Raw genomic sequence first — 21450 nt, 5'->3', positions numbered from 1 at the left:
ATGTCATGTAAAACAAGAGCCTTGAATATCTCAGTTATATATAGGATTGGAGTATTTATATGTAAACTTCTTGCCACCTTTGAGTTGTGAATGGGCAATTTTTCAGTGAGGCGTTACCAACATTATTTGGGGGAACCATTATGTTGTGGTGGTGCCATTATGGAAAGCGTCCTGAAGGAAGAAACTCCCAATGAGATTATTACCCCCCACCTCCCACCCCCAATTATAACATACTCTCGTGTAAACTGCAGAGAATTGAATGTCAGAGGAGACTTGGGTCGGGGTCATTTGTAAGCTGGGTGCCTCGGTCAAGTCATTTAACCTCTCTCAACTCCAGTTTTCTCATCTCTGAAATGAGAATAATCTTTTCTGTTTCCCTGGTTGTCACGGGAATCAGATGACGTAAGTGGATGTGAAAATGCTCTGGAAAGTCTAGGGTGCTTTCCAAGTGTGTGGTTTGTGCATGCTGGCCTTGTTGGACATTTACTATTGTGGAATGTGAAACCAAACAGTTTGGACAATTTAGGTGTCATGGTAAAGATCATATTTTCTAGTGTCTTAGTCAGTTTGGGCTGTTATAACAAAGTTCCATAGACTAGGTGGCTAATAGACAGCAGGCATGGATTTCTCACCGTCTGGAGGCGAAAAAGTCTGAGATCAGGGCCAGCGTGGTCGAGTTCTGGTAAGGACCCTCTTCGAGGTTGCAGACTGAGCCTTCTTGTTGTGCTTCATGGGGCGGAGAGCAGAGAGGGGAAGCAGGTTCTCTGAGGACTCTCTGAGGGCACTAATCCATCATTAGGGCTCCAACCTTGTGACCTCACTTAATCCTAATCACCTCCCACAAGCCCCACCTTCTAACACCATCATGTGGCAGGTAGGATGTCTATGGGAGAACACAGATGTTTTGTCCATGATGTATTACGCGCAGTCCCCCCAAATTCATGTCTTTCTCATATGCAAAATGCATCCATTCCATCCCAACAGCTCCCAAAGGCTTAACTGGTTCCAGCGTCAACTCTGAAGTCCAAAGTCTCATCTAAATATCCCCTAAATCAGATAGGAGTGAGCTCGAGGTACAGTTAATCCTGAAGCAGAATTCCTCTCTAGTTGTGTCAAACCAGACAAGGCATGTGCTTCAAAATAACCCTGGTGGGACAGGCATAGGATAGACATTCCCATTTCAAAAGGGGAAACTAGGAAAGGAGAGAATGACAGGTCCCAAGCAGGTACAGCACTTAGCAAGACAAACTTCCTGGACTCTCGGGCTCCGCCCTCCAGGCCCACTGGGTTGGGGTCCTGTCCCCAAGCTCTGCAGGCAAGGATGGGTCCCCAAGTGGCCCCACCTGCACAGCTTTGAGCAGAGGCTGTCTGGCCTGTCAAAGGCATATCTCCCTTCTTGAAACCAAGGATGCACCCCTGATAGCCTGAATCAATGTTGGGGTCATTCTTCCCTGATCTTGAAGAAGAGTGCGTGTTTGCAGCCAGATAGCTCTGTGGTCCCATCCTATTAATTCTCACTCTGACAGCCTTCCTTTGCTGCTTGTTGTGTCCCTCTTCTTCAGTTCAAACGGGTAGTCTTCCTGCTGGGTGGTTGATTAAGTCTGGTTAACACCCACATTAATCTCCTTATCAAACAGATTCTTGAGCACCCTCTTAGTGCTCTCTCCTGAACATGCTTTCTCATTTTGTTGCAATGTGGATAGCCTGAGAATTTCCCAGATCTGTAAGTCCTGCTTCTCCCTTGGTGAGTAGTTCGGTCTTCCGGTCATCTCTCTCTTCTTGCATGTTGTGATAAGCAGTCAAGAGGGACTAAGCTACTCCCTCAATATTTTGCTTAGAAATCTCCTCAGTTAAATATCCAGTTTGAGCACCTACCTTCCACAAAACACTAGAGCCAAAACACAATTCAAAACCAAGTTCTTTGCCACTTTGTAACAAGGATCACCTCTTCTCCATTGTCCTCTGATAATAACATGTCCCTCATTTCCATCTGAGACCTCATCAGAACAGCCGTTAGGTAGCATCCACGTATCTTCCAGTATTCTGCTTCTTACTCTGTAAGAAGATGGAATCTTTCTCTACAGAGCTCCTCTTTTCTTCCTGAGTTCTTAACAGAAACACCTTTAAAATTCTGTTCGTGGAAGTCTAGGCCTTTTCTAGCATGTGCCTCAAAACTCCCCCCATCATCCAGTTCAAAAGCCACTTGTACATTTTTTGGTACATATTTGTCACAGGAGCAGCCCACTTCTTTGTACCTGTATCTGTATTGGGACTTTCTAGAGGAACAGAGTCAGTAGGATATATCTAGATAGATAGAGATGTATCTTGAGGGATTGGCTCACACAGTTATGGAGGCTGAGAAGTCTCATTATCTGCCATCTGCAAGCTGGAGACACAGGAAAGCCGGTGGGAACCAAAACTGAAGGCCTGGAAGAAAAAGAAGCCAATGGTGAAGGTTCTAGTCTGAGTTTCAAGACCCAAGAAGTGGGGGAGAGGGTGTGGGCATATGAGTTCTCATCTTCAGTCTGAAGGTCTGAGAACCAGGAGCACCGATGTCTGATGACAGGAGAAGATGGACACCGATGTCTGATGACACCAATGTCTGATGACAATAGAAGACGGACACCAATGTCTGATGACAGGAGAAGATGGACACTGATGTCTGATGACAAGAGAAGACGGACACCCATGTTTGATGGATGACAGGAGAAGACGGACACCGATGTCTGATGACAGGAGAAGATGGGCAGCCCAGCTCACGCAGGGAGCAGATTTGCCTTCTTCCATCTTTTGTTGTACTCGGGCCATCAACAGATTGGGCGACGCCCACCTGCACTGGGCAGGGAGGGCAGTCTTCTTTACTCAGTCCAGCAGTTCAGATGCTCATCTCTTCTGGACACACCCTCACAGACGGACCCAGAAATAGTGTTTTATCCGTATCTGGGCATTGCCTTGGTCCAAACTCACACATCAAGTTAACCATCACGTGTAGGTAATACCAACAGTGTCCATGTTTTAAATGTTTCCTGCTCTTTTTATACAAGAAGGGAAAATTGTTCATTATTGTGAACATACCTAGCTGACTTTAGAGTCTCCAGAGACCAGAAGTGACTCTGTTTAGGAATGATGGGAAATGGGATAACAGAGATAAAATTCCATTTTGTTCTTTTTGCTCTATGTACCTCAACTTTATACTGACACTGGCTACCACAGGGTCTCTACTGCATGGATGAGCTGGGAAGTGACAGCATGCATTTATAATTCTGCCACTGAATATAAAGCCTTACAAAGTCCCTTTGGCCAGCGAAGACAAGCTTCACAAATGAAATTTGAGATAATTATTCTGATATTTTTCATGGGAGGTTATTATGAGGTGTTTCACATTGATTTTTGATAGTGATTTTTTTTTTAAGTGCAAAGGCAATAGCTAAACCAATTCTGGCATATCCATACAGTGGAATAGTACTCCAGCAATGAAAAAGAACAAGCTAGTGATACACACAGCCATGTAGATGGATTGTAAAAGCATTTATGTACTGAGAGAATGAAGTCTTACGCAAAAGCATATGCACTATGTGATTCTGTTTATATGGATTCTAGAACAGGCAAACTAATCTTTTTCTTTTTTCTTTTTTAACGTTTACTTATTTTTGAGAGAGAGAGAGAGAGACAGATTGCAAGCAGGGAAGGGGCAGAAAGAGAGGGAGACACAGAATCCAAAGCAGGCTCCGGGCTCTGAGCTTGAGCTGTCAGCATCGAGCCCGACGCAGGGCTTGAACTCAGAAACTGAGAGATCATGACCTGAGCCAAAGTTGGATGCTCAACAGATTGCACCATCCAGGCGCCCCAGCAAACCAATCTTTGGCAAAAACTCTAATGACAAAAGTGCTTACCTGGAGGTGGGTAAGAGCTAGAGACAGGTTGGGAAGGGATATGAGGGAATTCTCTAGGGTGTAGATAAGAGTCTGTATTTTGATAGGAGTTGGGTTACAGGGGTGCGTACATTTTTCAAAACTCATCAAATGTGCTTATGATTTTATTGTATGTAAAATTTACCTGCAAATGTAAACAAAATAATGATATAAGTGTTGAGATCTTTAACAGTGAAGTGTACCGATATCTGTATTTGACTTTGAATTGTGATAACTATAACAACAAAAATGGATTGATGAATACACAATAATAACACAATAAGGCAGATGCAAAAGTGAATTATAGAATCTAGCTGGTAGTTATTCAGGTACTTCTTGGCCAATTCTTTGCGTTTTCCTATAGGTTTGAAAATTTTATAATACAATGTTAAAATGCAATTTCAGAAAAAAAACCTATTAATATAAGAAAACACAAAGCATGCAGTGGTTAGTGTTTTTTGGTGATACAATATTCTTTTTTTTTAATGTTTTATTTTATTTTTGAAGGAGAGGGAGACAAGGTGTGAATGGGCGAGGGGCAGAGAGAGAGGGAGATACAGAATCCTAAATGGGCTTCAGGCTCTGAGCTGTCAGCACAAGGCCTACATGGGGCTTGAACTCACAAACTGAGAGATCATGACCTGAGCTGAAGTCAGACGCTTAACCTACTGAGCCACCCAGGTGCCCCTACAATATTCTTTTAAGCACTGAATATCCTTAGAGAAGTTTAGCTACTTGTTAAAGGTAAATGAGAATTTATTCTACTGTCTTTGCTCAAAATGCTGCATAAAAGAGACATTTAAAATAATAAACACATAAGAATTTTGATTTCACAATACGAATTGTTATGAAGTTAAATTTATAATTAAAAACTACTTAAGATCATGTTTTTGACTACACATCCTTTCATTTTTAATTTTTCTTTTTGTCAGTCTCCATGAACTATCTTTAAGACATGATAGGTTCTGAAATCCAAAGAGGGATAAGCCAGTGATAGAATTCTATTAAGAAGAATGTACTAGTTAAATGATATAGATGAACTGATAAGTATTGTTGAAAATACTGATTTTAGGGTACAAATCATATCACAGCACTGACTTTTTATACCCTGAGAATTACTGAAATTCAGAAAGACTGGAAAATAATTCAACACGATCGTGACAGATTAGAGCATTGTATTTTTTCAGAAAGACAAAATTCAATAGGAACACGTACAAAAGTATATCATTCCAGGGGCGCCTGGGTGGCGCAGTCGGTTAAGCCTCCGACTTCAGCCAGGTCACGATCTCGCGGTCCGTGAGTTCGAGCCCCGCGTCAGGCTCTGGGCTGATGGCTCAGAGCCTGGAGCCTGTTTCTGATTCTGTGTCTCCCTCTCTCTCTGCCCCTCCCCCGTTCATGCTCTGTCTCTCTCTGTCCCAAAAATAAATAAACGTTGAAAAAAAAAAAGTATATCATTCCAGACCAAAAACCAACCAATGGGGAAGGACCAGTTATGAATCTAGGGTGTCAGCAGCGACCATAGTCAGCCCTTTCACTGAATATTCACTGTCCTTGTGCTAAGATTGAATTCAGCTTTGTTATATATATTTTTCCTTTTCCAATTTTTTATTTAAATTCTAGTTAACATGTAGTATATTAGTTTCAGTAGTAGGGCTTTGTGACTCATCACTTATATATAACACCCAGTGCTCATCACAAGTGCCCTCCGTAATCCCCATCACCCATTTACCCCATCCCCTGCCCACCTCCTGTCCAGCAACCCTCAGTTTGTTCTCTGTCTTAAGAGCCTGTTTGATACATATTTTTAAGTAATATGGAGAAGTAAGTAAAGATTTAAAGAGGAACAAGATGACTAAAATAATGAAAAACTGGTCCTAGGAGGAAAATCTGAGAGAAAAGAGAAACTTCTCTGAAGGCTTCAAGATTGAAAAGGTTCAAGTTCTGCTTGGTTTATTACCATTTTCAATTACATGAAGTGTTTTTACGGAGAGATCCTATGAAAACTAACAGGGGAAATGGATTGAAGTTAAGAGATAATGGAGTTGTGCCAATGGGAGAATCCCTGGACTTCAAGGTTGATCAGACTCTGGAATAATTACCAGGTGATGCTGTGGACCCTGCATCCCTAGAAAATTATGGAAGCAAAATAGAAATTCTGAGTGGATCTAGATTGACCTGCCAGAGGTCAGGGGAAAACTCAGATGATCCGTGAAAGGACCTGACTGGGCCTACGTTCTATTAATAATGTTTCGCTCCATGTAGGAGTTGTAAACACAGCTTGGTATAAAATTACATTTTTCTTGGGGTGCCTGGGTGGCTCAGTTGGTTACGCATCCAACTTCAGCTCAGGACATGTTCTCACAGTCTGCGGGTTTGAGCCCCACGTCGGACTCTGTGCTGACAGCTCGGAGCCTGGAGCCTGCTTCGGGTTCTGTGTCTCCCTCTCTCTCTGCCCCTCCCCAGCTCACGCTCTGTCTCTCTTTGTCTCTGTCTCTCAAAAATGAATAAACATTTAAAAAAATTTTTTTAACATAAATAAATTACATTTTTCTAGGCTTTCTATAAGGACTGGCAACTTTAAGTTCACTTAGAAAGTCACCGTTCCTTTACAACAGCGTGACTGTGGATAGCAATACTAAATTGTATGCTAGAAATTTGCCAAAGGAGTAAATCTTAACTGTTCTCACCACAAAACAAGGCGGAGGGGGGAAGACAGCCATGTGAGGTGATGGGTAGGTAAGTTAGCTCGATTGTGGTGGGGACTGTCCCACAATGTACAAACATGTCAAAACATGAAGTCGTACACCTTGAATATAAATACTTTGTGCTTGTGAATTAAACCACTGAAGCCAGAAACAAATCACTGTATTGAATGATTCTTCCTTTCATTGGGCTTGTTTCCTAGTAAATGACTACATGTTGCTTTGGTGACTGTAACACTGTTCTTAATGTACCTTCCATACCTTATAATTGCTATGAAATAATTACAGTGCATCCTGTCATTTTCTCTTCAATGTTACAACGTGCTCCTTAGGCATACATTTGTTTTTTTGTTTTGTTTTGTTTTATATTAAACTTTTTATTAAAACTGAGTCTTCATGATATATTTAAAAGGACATGTTCCACAAACAAATATTTGGACAAAAAATTTTCTATATATAATTCTTGGCACATAAATTTAAAATAAAAACTAAGCTGAATATTTATATATATATATATTCATGTATATATATTCGTGTGTGTGTGTGTATATATATATATATATATATATACGTATATATTTGTGTGTGTGTATATATATATAGATATATATATACACATATATATTCGTGTGTGTATATATATATAGATATATATATACACACACACACGAGTGTATCCAATTCATGTCAATGATCTGGAATACCTGAGTTTCAAGCTGTTGGTTTTCCAGATAGCGCTAAATGTTTTTCACCCACTTTATAAAGGACACAGTCCATCCAGAAAGAGTAACTTTGGTTAATAGATGCTGTCTCCCAAAGATAGCACAGAAGTCCTCAGTGGGATTCAGGTTTACCTTCAGAGGTTTCTTCCAAGTGGAGGTCAGTCTGTGATGCAAGGAAGGATTCCCGTGTAGCAAGGCACTGTTCATAATACTGGATATTCTCCTCAGCCATATCTGTAAATGCTGACTTGATATCATTTTGCATATTATGTCTCCATCTTTCCCAGTCTGCTTTCAGGGCGTTATTAGCGCATTCCACTTTATCTTCAAGTTTTCCAGTCTCTTCTGTAAGCAGATCAGTATCTGCCTTTTTATAGGTCAAAGCTTCCTGTTTGGAGCCAGTTCTGCTTGTATGTGGTCTCTCCTTTTCATAACACCCATTAACATTTCACTATAAAGTACATACTCATGTACTACAGGAAGCAGGGCCTCTGAGAGTCCAGACGTCCGTTTTTCAGTGGCCTTACAGCATTTGCCAACGCAGCTGGCAATCCCTTTTAGAGTATCAACCAGATCTTCTTCTGACGCCGACCACAGAATATGAATTGGGCCATATTCTTTCATTTCATCAGAACATTCCCTTTCTTGGGGCGCCTGGGTGGCGCAGTCGGTTAAGCGTCCGACTTCAGCCAGGTCACGATCTCACGGTCCGGGAGTTCGAGCCCCGCGTCGGGCTCTGGGCTGATGGCTCGGAGCCTGGAGCCTGTTTCCGATTCTGTGTCTCCCTCTCTCTCTGCCCCTCCCCCGTTCATGCTCTGTCTCTCTCTGTCCCAAAAATAAATAAAAACGTTGAAAAAAAAAATAAAAAAAAAAAAAAAAGAACATTCCCTTTCTTCCTTGTAAGTTCTCTGAGATATTTTGTCTATCAAATTTATTTTCTGGCTAAAAGCTTCAACAAAGTTTTTCATTTCCGTGAACTCCTCTGGGCGGCTTTTTACTCCTCTCATTGCAGCACGACAGCTCTGAATGTCTGCCCCATCCTGCTGAGTAACCCAGGCCCTTGCTTCTTGTGAGAAGAGAGCTCCCAAGCTGGGGCAGTAAGAAATACTTTAAGTCTTCATTAAACGTTAGAGTTGGGTGATCGGCAGTTCGGTTCAGGAACTTAGGTAGCGCCTTCCTCCGTGTTTCAATGAAGTCATCGCTGAAGCGCCCCACCATACCTTTCACGATAAACTTCTCAGGCAATGGTGGAATAATCAGAGTGGGATGTGCGTCCTCAAGTTTTCCTTTCAACCAAAGGAAATCTTTTTTTTTTAATGTTTATTTACTTTTGAGACAGAGAGACAGAGCATGAACGGGGGAGGGTCAGAGAGAGAGAGAGGGAAACACAGAAACGGAAGCAGCCTCCAGGCTCTGGGCTGTCAGCACAGAACCCAATGCGGTGCTCGAACTCACAGACTGTGAGATCATGACCTGAGCCGAAGTCAGACGCTTAAGCCATCCAGGCGCCCCACCAAAGGAAATCTTGATAACATCTCCTAACTTCAGATTCGCTGGAGTCAAATTCCCCACGAGATGTCTTAGTAATAATCCTGTAAGTAATGAAAGGTTCAATTGTGGTAACATGGCTTTCGGGTTCATCAACTGTAATGAAAAGATCTTTCAAATCTGGCTCATCTTCAAACTTGACTTGGTTTATCATTGATAGAGGAGACGCTGGCATCATAGGGCTGAAGGAATTCATGTCCATCAATGAGGCATCCTTACTGAACACCTCCAGGTCGTCCTCGTCCTCGTCCAGATCCAGCACCTCAGCCTGGAGCAGGGTGGAGGAGTCGCTGCTGCCCAGGAGGGGGGCGCCGACCCCCGGGCTTTCCCCACCGGTGCCCCCAGCCGGGAGCTTAGGCGTACATTTGTATATGTGAACCGTTATGTCAACGAGTATTTTCTGCTGGTGAGAGGGTCCCTACCTGAATGTATGTTTTACATTCTTTGCCCTTTATTTCCAGCCAGGCCACCATTTCACCATCCAGGCCAGTTAGGACGCAATGAGATGAACATGTCGCTGTGAATGATGCCTCTTCTTCCTGAAGAGTCATTATGGCAGAACCCTCTTGCATTTTCCATTGTAGCCTCTGTTTCCAGTTTTTTTTTTTTTTTATCTCATTCCTTGGTTCGCTTTTTTTTCTTATCCTTTGCAGAGCAAAACTTGCCTCCTGTTGTGATGCTGCCCAAAACTTCATTGTTTCTCAGAATAACACTCCAGCTGGGACCAACATGAGTTACGAGGTGGAAAGCAAAAATGAAATCCTAATTAGAGAGAACATTTTTAACATGTTTCCAGTGGTGAGTAAGGGCTTGTTGTGGTTTATTTGTGTCACCATTCCGGGTGACTTTCCTCTCACTTTATATTGTAACTTAGACAAATAGAGGGGTTAACTTAGAATTAAAATACCGTATGTGGTTTTGTTGTGTAAGATGTTTGTAGGGGTCCATTTTAAAAAGGCACTTTTGGGGGGGCGCCTGGGTGGCTCAGTCGGTTGAGCGTCCGAGTCTTGATTTGGGCTCAGGTCATGATCCCAGAGTCATGGGATCAAACCCCCCATTGGGCTCTGCACTGAGTGTGGAGCCTACTTGAGATTCTTTCTCTCTGTCTCTTTCTGTCTCTCTCTGCCCCTCCCCTGCTCATACTCGCTCAATCTCCCTAAAAAATAAATAAATAGAAAGGCAATTTTGAATGCAAGTAGCTCTGTGGGGAATGTATTTATATCTTACATGATAAGCTCTCCGAGTCCTTGAGTCCTTCATGACTCATCCTTGAATGAGATGAGGTATTTGGGCTTTGTGCACAGTAATTACTGGGGCTTGGGAAGAGGACCGTTTTTCACCTGGAATGAGATTCATCCAGTTGTCAGTTTTGGTGACTGAATCAATTCGTCCACAAAGAACTGTGGGTTTATGTGGCTAGTCTTTGGGAAGTAAATATGTTAAGGATTTGTGGTCAACGATCATAACCTCACAAGACAGAGATTTCTGGGTAGTGTGTTCATTGATGTATCCCAAGCTCCAGAACATTTCCCAGTGCATATATATGCGTTCATTATGTATTCATTAAATAAACTAGTGAATAATGGCACAGTGTCATCGTGAGAGGAAACTTCTCCTTGAATATAAACCTGAACTTGGGGAAAATTTTTGTTCTGAAGAACATCCTGTTGCTCATAAACACACACTCTCGGGCATCTTTTCATGATTTGATTAAAAGCAGTTAAGCTAAGGCAATGTGGTCAAACATGGGATGACTTTACCTACTGTAGAATATTCACTTCTTGCCATTAATTCCCTTTTGTTAGAACTTTGACCTCTTACAACTGATTTTTTGGTCATGCGAGTTGTTCCAGATTTTCTTTTGATATTATAATTCAAAGGAAGATGAATTTGCTGGGAATGATTGAGAACTGAATAGCAAATGATAGAGAATAAATATTGCAAATTTTCTGGGAGGAAAGGGGGACCAAAAATAACTGAAAGCGTTCTAAAAATGCCCTCATGATCCATTGAAATTACCAATAATTAAAAAGATAGTAAGTAAAGAATATTTCTATTCCTTATCAAGGACGGCCTGGGAGAGTTTCATAATGAGCAACTCTTTCTGGTGTTTTCCTTGCTTTAGACTGACTAGAACAGAGAAGCAGCAGGTATTTTTTTTTTTTTTTTTGCTTCTAATTGTCACCTTGAAAAGAATAACTTAACCGAAACTTGATAATTCTGTGTGCAATTAATAACAACAGCATCCATTTTCCAAATTTACACTGAGTTTTCAGAATTAGGGGGAGGGAATTCTGAAGTCAGTACAGTAAGCTTGCAAAGCTAGGCCACTCCCTTTCCATGGATGAGGCATGTGAGGGAGCTGACCTCCTCCTCACCCTGCTCCCCGCACACCCCTCCTCTGCCACACTGCACTCGGGAACACTGTGGAACATGGAGCAAGAAGGTGACAATAGATACTTTTGATGAATGTCGTGAAGTCATTTCCTCCAAACACTTTTGCTAAGTTATTTAAAAAGAAAACAAAGTTGGTTTTCAACCAGGGTGAGCAATGAGCAGGCATTGCTCAGCGTGGCACAAATTTTTTCCATTTTCTTGGGAGCTTTCTTTTTTTTTTTTAACTTTTTTTTTTTTCAACGTTTATTTATTTTTGGGACAGAGAGAGACAGAGCATGAACGGGGGAGGGGCAGAGAGAGAGGGAGACACAGAATTGGAAACAGGCTCCAGGCTCTGAGCCATCAGCCCAGAGCCCGACGCGGGGCTCGAACTCCCGGACCTCGAACTCCCGGACCGCGAGATCGTGACCTGGCTGAAGTCGGACGCTTAACCGACTGCGCCACCCAGGCGCCCCTTGGGAGCTTTCTTTTAAGAACCATTGGAGTTTGTAATTCATGTGAACGCATGCCGAATGTGAGATCCCAAAGCATATGGGCTTTTTCACCCAGTTGACCGAGAAGCCAGAGAAAAACATTGTTTCGCGTGCTTAATTGGGGATGATGTTTCCTTCAGTAATCTTTTCTGTTGTACCATTTAGAGAATATTTGCATTCTACCCAGTGTATGGAATTCAGAATTTATTGTGGTCGTGTTGAGTAAACACGGTTGGAAGACACCTTGAGCTAGCAGTGCAGTGAACTTCAAATACCCTGAGGTATTTGGGAACCATTAATTTAAGAGCCAGGTACCGCTGGGCGTTGCAGATACAAAGAGGAATCGGACACATAATTAAATTAACATTTTATTCATTGAATATGAGAAGCTGTGTAATGTGTTGTGAATGAGAGCGTGGACTCTTTCAAGGGTTTGAATCCCACCTCTCGCACCTGCTAGCTGTTACTTAAACCCATGCCTTTATTTCCTGTCTGTAAAACGCTGAGGTTGTTGTTTGGAGTACATGCGTGAATAAGTTTTACACTTGGATCAGTGTCTCTTGTGCACCATATGCACCACATGATTTTTAGTTGCTAGAGACAAACCTAGTACCGAACTAGGGTTTTCTTTGCTTGTTTGGCACCCCCCAGGTAGAGCGTCAGGAGCACATCACAGTCATAAGGATTCGTGGGTTACTTTGGGCTTCTGAGAACCCCGTTGGCGCTGAGGTGTTGCCATTGGTACTGGCAAACTGTTTTTGGGAAGTAGGGTGCCCTGATTTGTAGCGTTGGCCGATTTTGGTGGTGTAAGTACCCCCACTGTGGCCGATTTAAATTTACCAATGTTTATTATTATTATTATTATTACTATTATTATTTTTTAATTTCTTTTACAAAGTAAGAGCGCGTGAGCAGGGGAGATGATCAGAGGGAGAGAGAGAGAATCTTAAGCTCCTCCACATTCTTGAGGAGGGGTTCAATCCCGCAACCCTGGGATCATGACCTGAGTCGAAACCAAGAAATGGATGCTCAACCGACTAAGCCACCCAGGCCCCCCATATTTACCCGTGGTTTAACAACAGTGCACACAATTCCTGAATATTTACCAGTTGGCTCCCACCCGCTGGTACAGGGGCGCCCCAGCACAAGGCTGGAGGCTGCACGAGGGCAGGCCATTGAGCCAGCCCGCACTTAACGGTAAAATCACCGTGTCCGTTGCATTGTGCGAGGTCTGTGGTGACAGAAGAGGGAAAGCTAAACGTCAGAAACACCCTCTGTGCCCTTGAAGACCTCCACCTGAATTCTGAAGACAAAACTGGTAAACGAGGACCATGTGTCTGAGCTGCCATCCTTCGTGCTGCCCAAGGTCACATCGTTCTTTCAGGGAAAGCGACCAGGAAGGGGAAAGCGTGCTGTTGACTCTGAGAAGTTAGGTTTCCGACTGGGAAGGATATGGTAAAAGGGAGACGTCTTTTGGAGTCGGCAAGTCCGGTCCTTGGAGGAAATATAAAAGATTCAGGCCTTGGAAATTAATTTGAAATATGTCAGCACAGAGTCAGTAGGGCCTCCCTAAAGAACCGCGGCTGGTCATTTGCGGAGAGATGGCAGGCATCAATCTTATGTCAGCACTGAGCCTGAAGGTCTAACTATTTAAGAAGCACGGGAAACTTCCGCTAAATTAGCTATTAATTTTATGCCCGAGAATAGAGGATTTAATGATACTTTCTAATTGCTTTATTTCCTCCATTTTGCTGAAAATGTTCCTGTTTGTTGGAAAGGCCCAATGCAGGATTTTGCCATTCTAATGTTATTTACTTAATTACGTGGTGTAAAATACAGTAAGTTATATTTTATGAGCAAATGTATTATATTTTATATTACTACATTATGTGGTATTCGATACACTGTCTATTCCTCTCAAGAGAAATGAGAGGTATAGTATAAGTTTACAGCATATTTTATTATAAGTCATAGTTGATCGGCATTGCTACTTCTGCTTTTTTTCCTCGCTTTTTTTCTTTCCTTAGCATGTCTAAATATTAAGCTGCTGGAATTCAGCGGTGATGGTTATGGTTCTGAAACTAAAGGTATTTCACTTTCTCCTGATAGTCTCAGCCTTTTATGGAGCACCCTTATAATCGGTGTGCCGTGGTTGGAAACGGGGGAATTCTGAATAAGTCTCTTTGTGGAGCCGAAATAGACAAATCCGACTTCGTTTTTAGGTAAGACCTGTCAAATTGGTTCCTTTGAAACCAAAGATCAGTTGGATATTTTAAAAGGATAGTGTAAAGGTACTCCGTGTAAATTTTGACCTTTGAGCTGTGTTGCTTAAGTCTACAAATGACGTAGATGGCCTTTCCTGAAGTGTGAAATGGATCACGGGTTCCTCAGCATGTTAATACCAGAAGGATAAAACTGTGCTGTGGCCCCTTTGCAGAAGCTCAGCTTGAGATCATGGTGAAAAAGGATCTTCACTGCAGGACTTCTCAGAGCCTTCAGTGTGGTAAGGATGCCATGGCTCCCTGAGAAGGACTCTGGAGAACAATATTTCCCAGGTTCACCTGAAAAAAAAAAGATTTTATACACACACACACACACACACACACACACACACACACACACAGATACACAGATATAATTATGGTTTCTATATATTTAAAAAAAATATTTTTTAACAGAGCATTTCGAGAGTCTTGTTCTCAGATAAAACTTAAGAAAATGCTGACCTGCACCCTATTGCCATGCTACATCATTGTTTATTTAGTTCTCTGGCTTGAAATTAAAAAAAAAAAAACAAAAAACAAGAAATTGTGGGGCTTCTAGATTCTGGTCTTTTAAAGTGTTGGTGTCTCAATACCTGCTAGCTTGCAAAAACAGAAGCAAAAGTGGTTTCTCTGTGTGCCTGTGCTAACAAGCCAAGCTACAGAGTTTCTGCGCTTTCAGAATTCGACGGAAAGGTGATTCATCCCTGTGAGGATGGATTTCAGTTGAAATGCACCTTTTTAAAAAGTAAGTCGAAATCTGTTTCTTCCTATTGCAGAGGTACTGATTTCATACATCAGAGGACATCCTTTCATCTTTATTGATTTCAGGCTGCCCTTTTTAGCAACTGAAAAGGAAGATTTTCAGTCGGTAGCTCCCCACCCCCAACCCACTGCCTCACTTTAATCTCATTTAAAGTTTTTATGCTGAAGGTAATGACAGACCAATAGATTTGACACTCCAGCAGGTCACTGAATGTGCTTCTCACGATTAATGTTAAAATGACCAATACCTGAAGGATTTAGCCATTTTGAAAAAGCCATAATAAAGATACATAATTCTTCTTGTGCTAGACTTTGTATAGACTTAAAATTCCCAGAACATCTGTGGGGACGTTTATGCCTAATGTTCATTTTACCTGATAGCAGATACAGGAAATACAGATTTAGACTTAAAAATACAAGCAGGGGCACCTGGGTGGCTCAGTGGCTTGGGCATCTGACTTCGGCTCAGGTCATGATCTCACAGTCTGTGAGTTCGAGCCCCGCGTCGGGCTCTGTGCTGACAGCTCAGAGCCTGGAGCCTGCCTCGGATTCTGTGTCTCCCTCTCTCTCTGCTCCTCCCCCGCTCATGCTCTGTCTCTCTCTGTCTCAAAAATAAATAAAAACATTAAAAACAAATACAAACAAAGAACTCAATAACTTCTTAATTTATAACTCTATAGCTGCTTCGGATCCTGTGTCTCCCTCTTTCTCTCTGCCCCTCCCCTGTTTGCTCTCTGTCTCTCTCTCGCTCTCAAAAATAAATAAACATCAAAAAAATTATAACTCTACAGTAGGTGTGTACATTTCTAGAGTCTGCATTTGCTGAGGCTCAGATATGTTGCTGATGTTTAGTTCCCTGTGAAGTTAGCCTCCCAGACTGAAAGGCCAAATGAGGGTTTCAGTGTCGTCAGAGTCATTAAAATTTATTTAAATTTGAAGCCTGACCAGATTTTGGCAATAAGTGTCCAGAGTTTTATAAAAACAACCTGGAAACTGCTTATTATTCATTTCTTCCTTTCAAGAGACTGGGAGCTCCCAGTTAAGTATGTAAGGAACAAAAAAGAGGGGTGATGAATGGTTTTACCAACTACTACTGTATATGTAGTTTGCCTTGGAGTCTCCTATGACACTATATTGGAAATCACCTTTGGTTTTCAAAAGAGTATGACACTGTTTTAGAAAGTAGATTTGTGGGACGCCTGGGTGGCTCAGTCGGTTGAGTGTCCAACTTCCGCTCAGGTCATGACCTCACAGCTCGGGAGTTCAAGCCCTGCATTGCGCTCTGTGCTGACAGCTCAGTGCCTGGAGCCTGCTTTGGAGTCTGTGTCTCCCTCTCTCTCTGCCCGTCCCCTGCTCATGCTCTGTCTCTCTGTCTCTATCAAAAATAAATAAAACATTAAAAAAATATTTTTTTTAAAGAAAGTAGATTTGTTACTACAGGATGTCCATTAATGAGGGCATTTCTGTGGACTATTATCTGTGATTAATATTTATTTTTCCCAAGGTGCCATATTATTTTCTGGTATATCTTTTTTATTTTTTTATCAATGAGAGATGCACATGGTTCATTTGATTTTATGTTTCATAGAGTGTGGAATACTATTTCAACCTCAGTCACTGCAGAACACATGAACTTTAAACAGCTTTCCTTAGGAAGCACTCAAATATGCTTCCTTTGTATGTATAGCTTTAAAGAAATGGTCTACTTGAAATTCTATAAGCAATAGTTGGGGAGTCATAACCAACCGTCTCTTTTTTGTGAAAGGAATATAATTACTCAAAATTACAATTCTTAATTTGTTTTGAGTACTAAAGACAAATTAGTACTCAAAAGAGGAAGAGAACATTTAGATGAAAACATCATTATAGGAACATTAGGGTTTTATTTATTAACAGCATAATTTGGTACAAGAAAAACTATCCATATGGGAATCAGGAGATTTTGATTTTTTTTTTAATACAGTGTTTGCTTCTGGCAGAACTGGCAGTGTAAAGGTACTCCGTGTAAATTTTGACCTTTGAACCTTAGTCCCAATGCCTCAATTTTTTTAAATCTGTAAATTGGCGATCATACCACAATGGGAATATAATCAATAGAAATAATAATTTTAATAACAGGATTATGAACTCTTCAGAAGCTTGGCAAGGTAATTGTCATTTCTCATTTGATAGGTATAAGGGTCTTAATATTGAAAACATTTATCAAGTTTGTATATTTCATACACTGTTGAAATGCCAGTTAAGAGTTCAGTTTGAGGGTGCCTGGGCGGCTCGGTGGGTCAAGCATGACTTCCGCTCAGGTCATAATCTCATGGTTCATGACTTCAAGCCCTACATCAGGCTCTGAGCTGAGCTGTGCTGACAGCTCAGAGCCTGGAGCCTGCTTTGGATTCTATGTCTCTGTCTCTCTCTGCCCCTCTCCTGCTCGTAGTCTGTCTCTCTCTCAAAAATAAATAAGCATTAAAAATATTTTTTTAATTAAAAAGAAAGAGTTCAGTACTTATTAAATAGTTTTAAATGGAAATCGGACCAATTCCGAACCCCTTGATAGGAACAGTTTTCTCCAGTAAAGTGACAGTGATCATATGTGTACGTGTGCTTTTTTTATAAGTCATATTTTGAAAATACTTTTTTTTTTTTCAAATTTCAGGTGTAACCTCCCCCCAATTACAGGAAATGTTAGTAAAGACGTTGGCAGTAAAACCAATGTTGTGACTGTAAATCCCAGTATCATAAAACTAAAGTAAGTACCTCTAAGTTACACAACTGTTTGAGAACGTTCGTTTCATTGTCGAACACATTTCTTTGTTGCTGAAAAACACTACTCTTGTTGCTGAAACTGACTTGCAATATGGCTGGAATGACTTTTGGGGAAAAGATAGAAGAATATATTCATAATTTTGTACTTTTTCTCAAGGTTATACCTCATAAGAGGTATGACCAGTTGTACTTTTTTTTTAAGGAAATCATTTTATTTTATTTTAAAGATGCTACTTTATTTTTTAAGTAATTTCTACACTCAGTGTGGTGCTTGAACTTACATCCCCCGAGATCAAGAGTCACATGCTCGACTGACTGAGGCAGCCGGGTGCCCTGACCAATTGTACTTCTAATGTCATAAGCTGAACCTTACTAATCAAATGCAAACTCATTTATCTCTTCGTCTTTTGTAACAATAGTAAAGTTACTTTTGAGAATTTTCTTTCAGAGTTTTAGCATTACTCTTGAGAGCAGTTTCTTGATAAAGAGTTTAGAGACTTCAGAGAGTGAGCCTTGGGAGAACCTGCCCCCCCCCCCAAAAAAAAACCAGTTTTTACTTCAGATAGTTTATTAACAAAAAATAATTCCTTTATTTCATTTTTTGCAGCAGAACTACTACAAAATGTTGCTGGTTGATAAAAATCCCATACATAGTTTTGCTCCATTGTTTTCATCAAAATTGACCAATAATCATTATTAATAAAATACACAATAGAAATATATATTCAGAGAGTTCTAGTATATCTTAAAATAATACAAAATATTGTGCCTGTATCCCAAAAGTTTATTTTTTAAACACAATCACACAGATTAGTATATTTACGAAGGTATTCTTTAAATCACACATACAGAGCTATCACGACACATGGGATAAATTTGACGTGTGGTGTGTGTGTATGGATACAGATATTTTAAGTTCTTCAGAGGAAACTTGTATGATCACACGCACAGAAAGATGCACAAATAACAGGTGTACAGCTCAGTGACTTTTTTTTAATGTGTAGACATTTCAAGACTGTACTGTTTGAGAAAACATCAATCATTATTAATTTAGAAGTATTTGTGTATCAAAAAGCAACCTTAGAGAAAGAAATTACCGAGTTGGAAACTAAAATAACGTAAGAAATGTGTGGTCCAGTGGGGATATAGCCCAGTAAGAAGATATAAATGGGGGGCACTTAGGTGGCTCAGTTGGTTAAGCATCTGACTTCAGCTCAGGTCATGATCTCACGGTCTGTGGGTTCGAGCCCCACTTCGGGCTCTGTGCTGACAGCTCAGAGCCTGGAACCTGCTTCCGATTCTGTGTCTCCCTCTCTCTGTGCCCCTTCCCCGCTCACGCTCTGTTTCTCTCTGTCTCTCAAAACTAAATAAGCATTAAAAAAAAAAGAAAGAAAATATAAATGAAGGCTTACAGATACCTCAAAAGAGCAGTGAAGACCTACCCCTTGATATTTATAGGATGCTTCCTTGTACTTGAGTCCATTGTTTGTCTCTTAAAAGTGGTTCAGTTGCTTGGCCAGTGGTCAGTTCAGCCTTATGTAACCCAAACTGCTACTTTGATCATAATGATGATGGTGGTGGTTTTTTCTTTTGTTTTTGTTTTAATCTGGCAGGTATGGGAACTTAAAGAAAAAGAAAGAAATATTTCTGGAGGACATTGCAACCTACGGAGACGCATTCCTTCTTCTGCCGGCGTTTTCTTTCAGGGCCAACACCATTGCCTCTTTTAAAGTGTATAACACGCTCAAAGAGGCTCACGCAAGACAAAAGGTTCTCTTTTTCCATCCCAAGTACCTGAGAAATCTCGCCCTCTTCTGGAGAACTGAAGGTGTGACAGAGTTTCGCCTGTCCTCTGGCCTGATGGTCACAAGTGTGGCCGTGGAGCTGTGTGAGCACGTGAAGCTGTATGGCTTTTGGCCCTTCTCTAGAACGGTAAAAGACACACCCGTCAGCCATCACTACTACGACAACAACCTCCCTAAACGCGGTTTCCATGAGATGCCCAAAGAATATAGACAAATTCTCCAACTTCACTTGAAGGGAATCCTCAAATTGCAATTTAGCAAATGTGAAATAGCCCAAGCATAGTATCTTAAGGTGGGGGTGGTTTTGATACAACGCGGTGGGTGAGTGACAGTGTTTCCCCACAGGAAAAGCCGTGGTTGTAGGGAGAAGAGAAAGAGCCCTGAAACCTGGTTTGATCAGAGCTCCCCGCTAAGCTTGCGGCCTCAGCAGCTCATGAACTTGTTCGGATATGCAGTTTCCCTCCCTGTGAGATGGGGACCGTGATAATCTAACTCGCTTCAGGCAAACGTGGTAATCTGTGAAACCTCTTGGCAAAGGATTTGGCCTGATGAGGTAGGGACTCCCCGAATTTTTCCTCGTTGGTATCTATTGTAGCCGTTTTCACTCTCACCAGACTGATAATAAAAGGCGGGCGGTCTTGAGGACCCTTCCTGGAGAGAACAGCTGTGAAATGCCAGCGTTCGCTGGGGCTCTTTCCTCAGCACGCCTCTCTATTATGGGTCATATCCTTCTCGTCCTTCTTCCTGTCTTCGAAGAGTGCATGTAAGGACTTACAGCAAACCCTTGATTCGTCAGGAATCAAATCCTTCTCTTTGGGTGATAATGTGCCTGCTTCTGATTACTTTCACGAATTGTGTCGTTAGCTGCAACGGTGTGGTGGTTGGACTTAGGCCAATGTTTTTCCTCCTTTGTCTACATTTCGAAGTCACTCTTTATAATTTATATTAACTTCCTGACTTTACTCTTAAGCATTTTCCTTTTCCACTGAGAACCTATTTCAAGAGCATGAGGAGTTACAGTACCCTGTTTTTCTTACCTGTGTTCTTATCTGTGGGGTCACACATTCAATTTAGTTGTTGTTGTTGTTTTTTTAATTATCAAACAGCTACTTCATGCCAGACCCTGTAACAGGCTGTGTCTGTGAGAGGGACATAAAGACCAAGCCCTTCAGGAAGAAATGGACACGTGTATGACCAACTGTAATACGGTATAATAAATGTTATTACGACAGCTATGAATAAAGTACTGTGAGGAAACAGAGGTAGGAATAAATAAATCTAGTTCAGTGGAATCTGTTTCAGAGAAGAGGTCATTTCTGAGTGAAGCCCAGAAAATGAGGAAGGTGTTAACAAATGAAGGAGATTCCAGGTAGAGGGAATGTGATGGGGAAAAAAGCTGTCCCCTTGATTCTGATTCACGCAAATGAGGATATTTGAAGGTAAATCATGGTCTTTGCCCCAAAAACTGTCACTTAAAGGGAGGTTATAGTGCATGGGAATGATGGCTTGGGCCCACCTCTGTGAAATGGCAGTCAGTGATAGTGACCTGATTGATTTCATAGGCAAGCTGTAAGGATTAAAATACACAAAAACTTAATTCTCACAAGGAAAGGTGTATATTCACATGAGAAGTAAGACTAATAATTCAAACATCAAATAAAGCTTCAGTGATATCAAATATTGCCATTTTTATACCAGTCCCTTACATGACGACGATACCTGTTAACATAGGCCATCCCTGCATCGGCTGCGTAAGTTATTTGACTGAACTGAGTAGCTGTGTTTATACTTTCCCCCGCTTGTCTGGCCTGTCTTTGTACCGTTGCAAGGAGGGCGGAAATAGGAGTGGAGCCGACTGGCAGCATGCTGAATTAATTACACATACAATTCTGAATTCTTACCGTAGCCAGACTGCTGTTTTACTAAAGGTTCCCTTTTAAGAACACTCTGCTGTCAGCTGCTCATTTTGGTAAAGTACCTCTTCCATTTCATTGTGGTTGACATTGTTTTATGCCAATTCTTTGTTCACATTTTATTTGTTCTTCTGTAGCAGATGAAACCTGTTGGCTCCATAAATTGCTTAAAACTTCATATATAAATATTTTC

At 41.3% G+C, this 21450-nt stretch overlaps 1 protein-coding gene and 1 pseudogene across 2 annotated transcripts in view; one reads left to right on the top strand and one right to left on the bottom strand.

Annotated features, from left to right (window-relative positions):
* The window catches only part of ST8SIA6 (ST8 alpha-N-acetyl-neuraminide alpha-2,8-sialyltransferase 6), a 148180-nt gene extending 127265 nt beyond the window's left edge, over positions 1–20915 (top strand). For both annotated transcript variants that reach the window (XM_047864850.1, XM_047864849.1), the window contains 4 exons: positions 9537–9681; positions 13863–13975; positions 17430–17522; positions 19153–20915. In XM_047864850.1, coding sequence (XP_047720806.1) covers positions 9537–9681; positions 13863–13975; positions 17430–17522; positions 19153–19627 — 826 coding nt within the window. In that variant the 3' untranslated portion in view covers positions 19628–20915. The remainder of the gene's footprint in view (positions 1–9536; positions 9682–13862; positions 13976–17429; positions 17523–19152) is intronic.
* Positions 7302–9229, bottom strand: LOC125169468 (sorting nexin-7-like; annotated as a pseudogene).
* Positions 20916–21450: the final 535 nt, after the last annotated feature.

The sequence above is a fragment of the Prionailurus viverrinus genome, chromosome B4 (assembly GCF_022837055.1).
Source record: "Prionailurus viverrinus isolate Anna chromosome B4, UM_Priviv_1.0, whole genome shotgun sequence".
Classification (NCBI taxonomy): domain Eukaryota; kingdom Metazoa; phylum Chordata; class Mammalia; order Carnivora; family Felidae; genus Prionailurus; species Prionailurus viverrinus.
This window is presented reverse-complemented; position numbering and strand designations above follow the sequence as displayed.